This window comes from Rhipicephalus microplus, chromosome 6 (assembly GCF_043290135.1).
Source record: "Rhipicephalus microplus isolate Deutch F79 chromosome 6, USDA_Rmic, whole genome shotgun sequence".
Lineage (NCBI taxonomy): Eukaryota > Metazoa > Arthropoda > Arachnida > Ixodida > Ixodidae > Rhipicephalus > Rhipicephalus microplus.
The window spans coordinates 201,650,733-201,663,491 of record NC_134705.1 but is presented as its reverse complement, the minus strand read 5'-3'; the positions used below and the strand labels follow the sequence as shown (position 1 = coordinate 201,663,491).

The 12,759-nt window shown below is 43.0% G+C and overlaps 1 protein-coding gene across 2 annotated transcripts in view; it reads right to left on the bottom strand.

The window, feature by feature from the left end:
• gek (serine/threonine-protein kinase gek) overlaps nt 1–12,759 on the bottom strand; it is a 151,943-nt gene that overhangs the window by 55,291 nt on the left and 83,893 nt on the right. For both annotated transcript variants that reach the window (XM_075867614.1, XM_075867615.1), the window contains 5 exons: nt 12,096–12,237; nt 10,612–10,655; nt 8,151–8,256; nt 3,928–4,052; nt 2,021–2,126 (listed from right to left, as the gene is read on the bottom strand). In XM_075867614.1, coding sequence (XP_075723729.1) covers nt 2,021–2,126; nt 3,928–4,052; nt 8,151–8,256; nt 10,612–10,655; nt 12,096–12,237 — 523 coding nt within the window. The remainder of the gene's footprint in view (nt 1–2,020; nt 2,127–3,927; nt 4,053–8,150; nt 8,257–10,611; nt 10,656–12,095; nt 12,238–12,759) is intronic.

Below are 12,759 nucleotides of genomic sequence, written 5' to 3'. Positions count from 1 at the left end.
AGCAGAGAGGCAGAGCTTATGCAATTGAAAAATAGAAAAAGGAATCCATGAAATGTCAATACATACGAAGAGTTAAACATAAGTGATGGTATTTAAATACATAGCATGAAGTTCTCATTAGCAGAACAAATTGATATCAATGAGAGAATAGTCGTAGAGGAAAGACAGAAGGGTACAATAAAGGCAATCTTTCCCAAGATTAAGACAAGGTGTCAATGCTATCCCTTCTGGACCACGACTCATTGCTTTTTACTGCTTTCCTCCCACTTCTCTCTTCCTTAGTTCTGCTGAGGTTTGTTATAATAGTACTACTTCTGATTTCTGGTATGAAAACATGACACTAAGGCAACATTTATAAGGGTTGTGTACTTTAATAACTATAGAGCAACTGAATAAAGCTGCGCTTGAATGCTGGCACGACAACTTACATGTATGTCTTTGATACCGTTTCAGGAATAGGTGAAAGCGTTCAAGGTTAATGAAGATTGTACTCGACAAAAACACCTGGCGATAACTGAAATGCGAGTTGACTATTGTAAATCACAATACTAGATTGTCTAAGAAAAGCATATCTTGAACTACCTATAGCTCGAGCGGTTTTTGCCATTTCGTTTGATATGTGATGAACATGTTAATCCCACTTAACCCTTAATTGAAAATATTGTTACTGCATATGTGGTCCCTAGGCATTTGAACTGCTACATTATTTTTATCGGGCTGAAATATAAGATGACTTTCATGCAGTTCGACGGGCTTATTTTGCGGCCAGAAAATGACAGCCTAAGCCTTACCCTCATTGATTTTAATTGATTGAACCATGGACCTACCTTCAAAAGATTTCATTGTGTGGGCCTAATGCATTTAATGCCTCCAAACTTCTCGATTTCGTCGCCACATTAACTTCTTCTCCCTTTCTTAAAAGCCCACTCCAATGCTCTAACCAACTGCCTACGCATTACGTGGCAGCCAAGGTTGATTATTTCACTTAAAATGAACAGAAAATCCACTACCCCTGTTCGTTGCCTGACCTATTTCACTTTCTTGCAATCTCCCAATGTTACACCAACTTTATAACCTTTTCCCTGGTAATTTTTCTTCAATTATCTTTCAAGTTTCAGACAAATGTGTTCGAACAAAAATCAAAGATCAAGCCTTTATTATTATTATTATTATTATTATTATTATTATTATTATTATTATTATTATTATTATTATTATTATTATTATATCAAGTGTACTCCTTTATACACAACACTGAACTTTCCAGCTCATACTAAGCACAATGCAACACAGTGGGCTAGTTGAGTTTTCCTTGAATATGTAGTGTTGCTAGCAGAACTAAAACAAGGACAGAGAAAGATGTACACAGGATGCCTGCTAAACTTCAACCGAAGTTTTCACAAAAGTGATAACCACAAAAAGAGGCATTTACCATTATTGTGTCATCACCATTCCATCGACAGCTACACAAGCCAAGCTGCATGTCGCTCGTGCACCCTTGCAAGAAGCTTAGAATTACAGAGAGCTGAGCTGGCTGGTGCACATTCATTTTAAAAAGACAGGCGCTTGTAATGTCTTGACTTTCTTCTTGTGTTCATGTTTACATGCTCTTTCTTTTTTAGCTTACATGAAGGTCGTCTCTCTTTCTTTTTTTTTCTTTTGAGGACAATTGAAGCTACAAGGGGGTCAAAAGTTTTCAGGCCATTATCACATGTATTCCTACGAGAGCGTGGCTTGCGAACTTTTGACCCTTCCCCGCCTCTGTAGATTTACGCCCCTGTCCGCCTCTCTATGTAAGTGCTTAACCTCACACATCACACGTCAAATCTAGTCCCAATCCCGTACCAGCACCTGTGTCGCATCAAATGCTGGGCTGCACTCACACTGCTCCCAATAGTCGGCCAAGAGGCTTGGTACTTCGTGTAACCCCACTTTTTACTTCTCAAGTTATGAGTGCAACAAGACTGGGAAACTGGCAATACGACACAACAGCAGACGACTGCACCAAAGAACAGCGTACCGCAGTAGGCGTGGGAAGACCGCTCATCCTGAGGTAGTCCAGTTCTTCGGTCATCTTGGTAGCCAATGCCTGGAGGTAGCCGCGGGCATCCTTTTCATCACTCACCCTGTCAACGGGACCGTAAATGTGCACTCATGAAATGAAAGTGCTGACAAATGCTTATACACTGTCGGCGATCAGTCATTGTACGATAGTTGCATCGACAGTTTGCAGCACACAGCAATCTGACGAGCAAAAAAATAAAAATAAAATGGTTCTACCATGGCCCAAAGGCCCACTGACTAAGCTTTTATTCAATAAATGCATTCAACTGATTACACAACTCACTAATTACTGATAGGCTAAGAAACATTACCATTATTTATTACTCGGTAGATGTCTCTTTTACATGTGTATCACAGAAACCACTGTACAGTAAAACCTTTGAACTTTCACATTTGCATGTGAAGTTACGCTTAATGAATACCTCGTGAAGAATGCAGAAATCTTTTGCTAGACTTGTGCACCTAACAGTGTTTAGAAATTGACTTACTATAAATGAGTCTCAGCTCTTACGAACCTTTTCCAGCACAACACATTGCTAGGCAGCAAAGAACAGGAATTTCTCAAAGTGCATCAGTGATATACAATACATCAATTTTTTCATCCAGAGAATTGTGTTTCCATTTGGCACGCAAAGGCACGGGTAATGCTGAAGCTGTCGTTCAAGCTATAACTCCTGCTGGTTACAAAAATATGGAGGCAGCCAAACGAGTTCAAGGTCGATATATGCAATTTTAAATACTTGGTAACGAAGCACCATTGTTAACGTAAAATCACGGTTTCCGCACTCACCAGCAGTGGTGTGATGTTGGCGGAGTTACTCACAAAGGACACGGTATGCCACAAAAAGTTCAGTTGTACTAGTCGAAGTTATCAACATTACGGACCCGGGAAACACTGAACAGCTATAAAATATGTCCATACAAGTTATATACACGTTGCACAGAACTGAAGTGTGTTAACGTACGATTCCATGGTGCTTCAGAAAGGATTTCCAGAAAGCTTGTATCACTGAATAGTTCAGTTAATTGGTGTTCACTCCTGTTGTTTTTTAATGCATTCTCCACATAATGAAACAAACTTATGCCTAATGGTAGTGTGTTGTGGGTACAACAAATTTCACATGCTTTCTTTAGCAATATGTGGAAATCACTGAAAGCTATTTCTTTACACTGCACCGAAAAAGGAAAACCTGCAGTATTGCCATTTCCAGCAATTTATTACAAGAGGCCTCACTGCAGCATTTTACAGTAACCCTTGAAGGTATCTTGACGACCTCAGCTAGCCATGAGCAATCATCACTTTTTGGAGTATTACAAGCACAATTTTGAATGAAATTTTCGCCACTCTTGGATGGTTTATTGCATGCATAGTATGTAAAAAAAAAGTGCCTTTTAAATGCAGAAAGTGTTTGGGGACTCATCCCACCTTGTGGTATGTTCATCTGTCCGTATCTAACCTCCTTTGCACCAATTTGGGTTATAGTAATAAACAAAATCTAATCCCCAGTGACTGGTTTGCATTTCATTGTGGCTTTGCCAGTGAAATGTGGCCAGTGAAGTAATAACTTATGCTACAGTACAAATGCCCACAAAATCTATTCTAAACCTGCAAATATGTCCCAAGTTCTGAGAGCTATACTACCAGCTAGCCTTTCTGTTCAACCATGTTGAAATATCCACAAAACCAACAAAAATCAGCAAGAAAATCGTTGTCTGCTGCACAAACTTGAACATTCACACAAAGTTCCACATGATTAATTAAAAAATTCACGGAATGTTCATTTAGTGTTTTCACTACAAGGCCAAAAAACACTTTCCTCACATCTTTGCAAGACAACTTTGCAATAGCGAAACAACACTCACCACTGAATGATCTCGCTGATCTGTGCTTCCCACTGGGCAACAGACTCCTTCTTCTCCCTCAGCTGGCCAATCTCATCCTCCAGGCAACGGCGTTCCTCCAGCTGCCTCCGCAATGTCTCAGCAAGCTGGATAGAATAATGCTAATGTAGAGAAGCTTCCGAACACTGAAATCGGTCGAACTCTCAGGTGCCTTCTAGTGGGTCTACCCAAAAAGGATGCCGCTCGCGCTGAGAGCCCGTGCTTGGCCGTTACTGTAGCAATTGTGCATGCTCGCTGTGGGCCGGCTAATAAACGCCTTAACAATTTGGTGGAGAGTGCTGTGCCCTTCAAACATCTTCGGTTCGCATTCGATGCCCTTAGAACTTAGATCCCGTACCATGCCTTCTACCATGCACCAAGACGCCACTCAGAAAACGCTTCCTCCTGCGCCGACGCCATGTTCCGGTGTCCCCCGCATCCGCGACCCTCCTGTCTTCACCGGCGCGGAAAGCACCGACGTCGAGGACTGGCTCGCCATGTACGAACGCGTCAGCGTTTCCAATCATTGGGACGAGGCAGGTAAACTTGGCAACCTGGTTTTCTACCTCGCGGGTGTGGCCGGCACGTGGTATAAGAACCACGCATCCGATTTTGCAACCTGGTTCGATTTCAAGACCGCTATCACCAACGTTTTTGGCCGCCCTGCCGTTCGTAAGCTGCAAGCAGAGCAGCGCTTACGCGAATGCGCTCAGCAGGCCGGTGAATCATTCATTAGTTACATTGAAGATGTCCTGGACCTGTGCAAGAAATTCAACGACAGCATGTCCGAATCAGACAAAATCCGGAACGTCATGAAGGGAATTGACGATGATGCCTTCACGATGCTGCTTGCCAAAAACCCAGGCACAGTAGCTGAGGTCATCACGCTGTGCCAGAGCTACGAGGAGCTCTGCCGGCAGCGTTCGATGACCCGCCGCTTCCCACCACGAGATGCACGGCTTGCTGGCTTGGAGGCGAGTTGTGATCAGGTGGCACTGCTGGCAGACCTCAAGTCTTTCATACATGAGGAAATCGCGCGGCAGTTCTCTCTCCTGCCCTTTGCCCACCCACCGGCTGCTCAACAATCGGCCACTACCATTCTTTCACCCATCCGACAAGCAATTGAGCAGGAAATAGCGGAGGTCATGCCTGCGTGCCACCCACAACAGCTTCCGGCCCCTGCGCCCCCAAGTTACGCCCAAGTGGTCGCCAGGCTGCCTCCAGTCGTTCAAGCACCCGCCCCACTGACTTACGCCGAAGCTGCGACACGACCTCCATCCTTTGCAGTGGGTATGCCGGCTACGTATGTTGACGTGCCCTCTCTGACTCAGCTCCAGCACCCCCTGCAGTCTTTCCAGCCACCGTTCCGTCCATCGGCTCTTGCGTCATGGACAAGACCTACCCCGGCGAATTGATGGCGCACACCAGACAACCGGCCCATTTGCTTTGCCTGCGGTTACGCCGGCCACGTAGCACGTTATTGCACTCGTGTACAGACGCCCCATATCTCATCACCTGTTGCTGGCCAGATCAGGCGTACCTATCACGACGAAACGCCGTCTATGCCACCGCCAACTCGCCTAGCTTCATCTTCTCGTAGGTCACCGTCTCCACGACGTCGTTCCCCGTCCCTCATGCTGGACTCTCCGACACAATTGCACTCGTTTCGCCATCCGACCGTGCTTGCCGAAGGAAAGGGTTGCTAGTACCTTTCGCGACCGTGCAAATCACCCATGGCAACGCCGCTATTTTTGTGACCGACCCATCCCCGTACATTGTTACCTTGGTTCAGTGTACGGGGATGGCCTTGGTTCGAGGCCTTGGTTCAAGGGGAATGTCTCGGCAGAGTGGAACCAGTGAATAACGCACAAGTCCAGGACGTACCTGATGACTCGCGTTGTCCCAATTCACGTACCATCAGTGCTGTTTCCATTTCTGATCCATCATCTCCTGATGTATTTGGCCCCTATATTGATGACAACCTTACGTCGGTACAGCGTTCCCAGCTTCTGGACCTGTTGCAAGAATATCGTTCTTTTTTTGATGTCGGGCGAACTTCTCTCGGTCGCGCGTCCGCTGTAACGCATCGTATCGACACTGATGCCCATTCACCATTACAGCAACGTCCCTACCGCGTGTCGCTTGCTGAACGTTGGGAAATTAACGAGCAGGTTGATGATATGCTCACACGCGACGTTATTCGGCCCTCGGACAGTCCATGAACGTCTCCTGTTGTTCTTGTTGCGAAGAAAGATGGTTCTGTGCGGTTCTGTGTGGACTACAGAAGTCTCAATAAGATCACTCGCAAGGATGTTTACCCGCTGCCGCGCGTCGATGACGCAATTGACAGCATTCACGGAACCGATTTTTTTTCTTCTCTCGATCTGCGCTCGGGGTACTGGCAAGTACCCATGACTGATGACGCTCGACCGAAGACTGCGTTCATCACACTCGACGGCTTGTACGAATTCAACGTCATGCCGTTTGGTCTATGTAATGCACCTGCGACCTTTGAGCGCATGATGGACACCGTTCTGCGCAACTTGAAATGGCACATGTGCTTGTGTTACCTCAATGAAAATGTTGTGTTCGCTCCAGATTTTCGCATAACACTACGCCGCATAACGCCTTAACACTAGTTATAACACCACCAGGTCACCCGATACACTGCTAAAGCTATGCTGAAGAATAAATCGACATTGTAAGCAAACGAAGGCTCAGACCGGAGCCAGGAGCATTTGCAGACCATCAAAGTGCGATTGAGAATTTGGGTGAAGCAGGTGTTCCCAGAGACCCTGAGTGCATCACCTTGCTTAGTTTGTATTTTCGATTGTGCTTGAGTGTTCTTCGCCATGCCTTGCCAAGTAAGCCAAACCTTAACACTCACCTCGGAAACAAAACAGCGCACAAGATGGAGCAAAAGTCTTGTGCTTTGTCTTGTGTGCTGTTTTGTTTGCGAGACACTCTACCAACACTCAAACAGATAAATGCTTTAGTGATCGAATGTGAACCAACATGCAGAAAAATGCTGCAGCAACTGGGATAGTGGCAGTTTGCCGATCAAATGCACCCACCGCCATTTCTCAATTACTTCAGCTTCGAGTGCACTGGTGAGATCTCAAGGAGAGAGAAAGTCGTACGAGGGTTTGGTAACTGCTTGTACTTGATGAATGAATTCTGCAAATTTGTTCTAATCTATCAATTGATCAGGTTTGATTAAAATGAATTCTGTAAATCTGTTCTAATCAATCAATGAATTAGGCTCAATTAGAACTAATTCTGTAAATTTGTTTGAATAGATTCAATTGTGAGGTTTGTGAGCAACATGGTCCAACAGCAAAATTATTCCATGATTAAGAGGAAAAGTGCTGCAGGGCCTATGGGAAACAGAAGAATAATAGAAAAGAATGACTAAAACAACAAAATTCCACTAAAAGGACCTGACTGCTCCGTTACGGAGTTCACCTTACATATTTTTTAACACTTGGCTGAATTTTTAGAGGGCTATCAGCATGTGCTGGCTGCATGCCAGCACTAGCGGTGATGTCACCGTTTCAGATGCAAAGTGCGCATTCTTCTATCCAGTTACTTCCTTTCTTCCATTTCTCCTCTACATCCCCCATTCCTTTTCACAAAGGCCCTTAGACGTGCCACACTTTTTTGGAACTTCACCCCACTCAGGAGCACTCTTTACTGCCAAGGCCTTTCGTAGCGGTTCTAGAAACTGTAGTGGGCGTTGAGCGGATTAAGACACATGGGTGATGGCTCACACAATTGAAACACCCGTTTCCAATGACATAAAACAACCTCCTCTAGTTTACAACACAACTGCTAGGCACAGCAGTTTAGAAAAAAAAGGATTAAATTCACCTTTTCCCACTACTTTTTGTCTGATATAAAGGGTGTGTCTGCTAATTGCAGTACTTAATCTATACATCTAGCTGAAAACCTCCGCTGCGAAAATTTCTTGAGTGTCCCTTTAAATCATATTCAGGACTCAACACAGTATCATTCAAACAAGGCATGACCTTCACAGAAAGACTTGAAGGAATCGACAGTGCAGAAACAAGGGCAATGTTCTGCCTGAAAACAATTTTTGACAAAGCCAATTGCCACAAACCTGGCAGGCCACTATTGAAAAAAGAGCTGTGAGTGGCACCTTGAAAGTACTGAGCACAGGGTTTCTTCATTCTTGCGCTCCTTACCCTTTCCCTTTCTTCACTGAGCTTGTGGACTTCCTCGCGGAGCAGTGCCTTCTCTCGCTCGTGCGCTTTCTTAATCTCCGCTAGGGTCTCCTGGTTCTCGATGGCACTGAAACATGATCGCCTGATTACAAATCAGCACAAACATCTGACCACTGAAGAAAAAAGCACAATTGGACCTCATTCCATCAAAAGGTTTAGCTCATGTGGGTTTGTCAAAAAGGTCCCTAAAAAAGTTATTTTGAACACATAGTTATTCCAAACGTCCCAGTAACGGGACATTGATGAGGCCACACTACACAGACGCAGACTTCAAAAAGGTATATATATCACAAATGTGAAATATCTAAACACAAAAAGACAAGACAAACACATGGTAAGCATGATAAAAAGGACGACTGAGGTTACAGGCTTTTGAATGTGTTAACCTTGCAGATATGCGACTTCCTTGACAAGTAACTGCATGAACAGTGAACTGCCTATATTCCCTTCGGTGCGAATTTCTATGCACTGTCTGGAAATGCGTCAAATCTGCATGGCACAATTCCAAGGAACTAGTTAGTTAGTTATGTTGGGTTTTGTGGCGCAAGAGTAACTAAGGCTATGCTGCGCCAGACTCATGGTGAGAATACTTACAGCAAACAAGGCTATGATAATGACTCTGAAATGTCTTAACGGCAATGACATATGAATATGATGAGCGGTGAAGCGTGGCTGTATAAAGGCCTAAAAGGATTGGCTCCGTAAACGCGTGAAGTATATATCTCTTCTAAGATTATGTGTGTGATGCTCGGGGTGGTCAATGTGTATGGTTGGTGCATGAGGTTATGTTAAACCGTAACGGCTTTTACATAGCACTAATACCATACCCGTGTCCTCATACCTAAGGGCAGGGAGGCAAGTGCCTCGTTGTAAATTCGAGCTGCAGCAGATGCCTCTCCGAAGAGGCTGTGCTACGAGTCACATCAGTCAAGTTTTGCCATGTCTAGCGGTAGCATAGTTTAGTGTAGTAGTTAGACCTTGTTCAGAAGTTGTGCTTCAATTAAAAAGCTGATCACATCAGCTATAGGTATTAGGGCGTCATCGCCTAAGAGTAGCATTGGATGAAAGGGAATATTTAACCTGTAAAACATACGGAAATGTTTTTCTCTTAATGTTTCCATATGTGGGCAAGCTATTAAAATGTGCATTACAGTTAGTTGCTCCTGACACTTATCGCATGTTGGGGCTTCTTCGCCTGCCAATAGGTAATTATGTGAATTCCAAGGAACTGTATATTACATTTCAAGAAAGAAAATTTTTAAAATGTGTTGCTTTCTGTGAGTTTGAGTGATTAATGTTAAGCAGCATGTATTTTAATATATAATTACTTTGTCATTAGTCACTTTTACTCTTTGCAAAATAAAATGTAATATTAGCTTCAAAATGCATACACAGTTTGATTTTTGGTTGCGCTCATTTGCAACAACAACAAAAAACTCTACGTTGGTTGTGAAATGGGCGACGTTGAACGATTGTCGAACAATGTAGCGTCTCCAGCAAGGTGATCATCTGCAGCAATACACCGTGCAAAGAAGCTAAGCGACTGCTGTTTGTCCTCTCAGGAAGCCTGCAGGAATGTGCACACTGTTTCAAGCCATTTAAACAAACACGCTGTGCATGACATTTACCAGAATTTGATGAGTACAATTGTACACACTGCCGCCAAAAGGGATATAATTCCAGTTTACACGATAAAATCCTATAAGAAGTCGGTGCCTGTGTTGTGTGGTCTCATCAGTGTCCCTTTTCTGCGATGTTTGGAATAACTATGTGTTCAAAATAACTGTTTCAAGGACCTTTTCACAAATATAAGTGAAAACATCTGATGGGATGAGGTCACGTGCTGTTCATGAGCCTAGTTACCACCTCGTCATGAGCCAGGTATAGTATTTCTTATCAATGCTATGTACTTTACACTACCATTTAAAGAAAGACATGTTTCATCTGCATAATCAATAGTACATATCTGTTATGTACCCCTGAAATGTTGCATGCACATGACTGATGCTTACGCAGGATACTGCCCACTCCTGTATAACTTGCCAGACACAAAATAAAGCTGCTTCTCTTCCTCTATCCAATTTTTTTTTTTTTTTTGCACAAAGCTAAGGTTATCTACTAAGAAACCTTTATGTGCTTGAGTTGATATTCATACAGAAAATGCATGAGTGCTTGACCAGCAGTCACAATGAAACCTCTGCAGAAAAACTTATCTTAGTCACATAAATACAACAAAAGGACACAAAAGATTTACGTGATAATTCCTTTGTTTGTCATCAATTGGCCAATCAATCAATCACTTCATATAGCATCCCTTCAATTTGCACAATTTAATGTCTGAATTTCCCATGTGAGAATTGATTCAATGAGCAACTGAGCCGATTTGCAGACTTTCCCGCACAAGAGTACAAAAAAGATTTACCTTTCAACACGAGATTTCTCACTCTTCTCTTTTAGTAACATAACCTGCAAAAATGTAAAGACGAATTATAGTATTCTTCTAAAATTTGTAAATTACAAGATGAGAGCTACCTTTGTAGAACAAGATAACGCTCTTTGATCTTTCCTAGCTCATCCAAGAGTCTATATAAATGGCCTAGTAAAAAAATAAAAAGCCATTAAAACCATGCAAGAACTCAAGCATAAGAGACATTCACTTTAACAATCAGAGTTCAGTAGCGTGAAAGTAGAACAACAACTGCAATGCGAGACTAGAATCTACTCCTCTGGCTTTGAGCCTTCGAGATGACCCATGTACAAAAAAAGTAAAGTTACAAACACCAGTCCCGTCTTCCATATATTTACGCTGTTAGGGGCCCAGACTAGTTTTATTATTGTCTGCCTAATGTATGTACAATGCAGGACAAGAACCAGTGATCTGCAATCACCATTGTCTTTAATCTTACATCTACATACTTGCTCAACTTTCTGCAATTCTTGTTCATTATTCGCTAAGCATATATCTCACAGGTTAGTGGCATGGGTAAAATGCACTTGACTGCATGCTTGCTCGCTTTTTTTTTAAATAAAGGGAGGGGGGGAAGGGGAGTATCAGTAAGCGACTTATCATAGCCTAAGAGTGCCTGCCTTATCCACTCTTGTGCATTCTTCATTTGTTACAAAATTTAATCCTCATGATCCAAGTAGCTTTTAATTGCTCAGTGGAGACACATCCCTGCATATCTTGTTGACTTTCCAAATGATTACAAACCTTTCTATACTGTTTGCATCTGCTTTTCAGTACTAACGAGGGCAGCAAAAATTTATATTGCAAATTCATGCACACTAACTTTAGGAAACAAGTCTGCGAGAGAGAAAAGAGGGGCATTTAAGGAATGTGGTGTGCAGTTTACTGCTCTAGAAATGGTGAATAAAAAGAAAAAAAACTCAGAAGGTCGTTTGCCAACAGTCATATGTGCTGCACAGTCCAGTCACTTTCAAAAAGGGCAGCAGAAATTTTCGAGTTCTGAGCATAGAAGCTTCCTCGGATGCCAGGTTTCTTTCACTCTAAATGCAATCTCTCATTCAAGTTAAAGAGCGCATTAATTAAATGTCAAAGATGGCACAGAAGATGCTCTTTTTTTCCCATTACAAATGCGACAACTGCAGGCTACTCTGCTGGCCATGGCAACAAGAAGTGTGAATGTGACACCCAACAACATGCAAAAGGGTAATGCTGTTTCATGTTGGGAAAGTGAGGTCAGGAGTATAATGTATTGCTACCAGCAGTAATGGGTGGAGTGCAAGAGCAGAGGCATGTAAAGGAGAGAAGAGGTGCGTTTTCTTGCTCGACGGCCAGTTCCAACAGAGGAGCCCGCTACTCTATGACTAACAAACACTGCCTGCACCTCTGAAAATGTGTGGCAGTCGGTGAGACCCAGTGGTAATGCACTAAGAGTGACTTACCTCTTTGAGCAGGGCATCCCTGGCCCCATCGGCTTCTCGAAATTGGTCACGAATTGTGCCCAGCTCATTGGCATGCCGCGTTTGCAGTTGGATCTCCAGCTCCCGAAACTTCATCTCTTGGTTCTCCAGCTCATTCTTCAACCTATGTAAGAAAAACATTAGGAACAGCCTAGATGATTCCTTGCAGGAAAAACCACATGAACAGTTTGTAGAAGAATTTCTGAACTACACACTGTGATACCTTTAATATGCATTGTATGATCGTGTTTAATTAACTAACTCATGTACCTAGTCCTGCTTTGTCCCTTCAATCGAGACAGTAGTATTTGTCAATAAATAAAGAAATAATGAAAGGCATGCCAGCAAAAATGATGTAAATCAAACTAACTTCTTTCCTTCCTTCCTGTTTTTTTTTCCAGTCGACTTTTCTGGACCCAGTTTTTCATAATCCAACAAAAAGCTCAAGATACTTAGTGTTTGTAGATGCAACGGTTAATCCGAAAAACACGTAGTTAATTTATAAGCAGTATTTTTCAATTTAAAGGCCTCTAAAACTGTATGTAGACGCCCTCTAGCAACACTGTGATGCAACAGTGATGCCGATAGACCTTGCCAAACTCTTCACGAGATCAGCTCAAAGTTGTGGATAGCTCAAAGTTGTGCT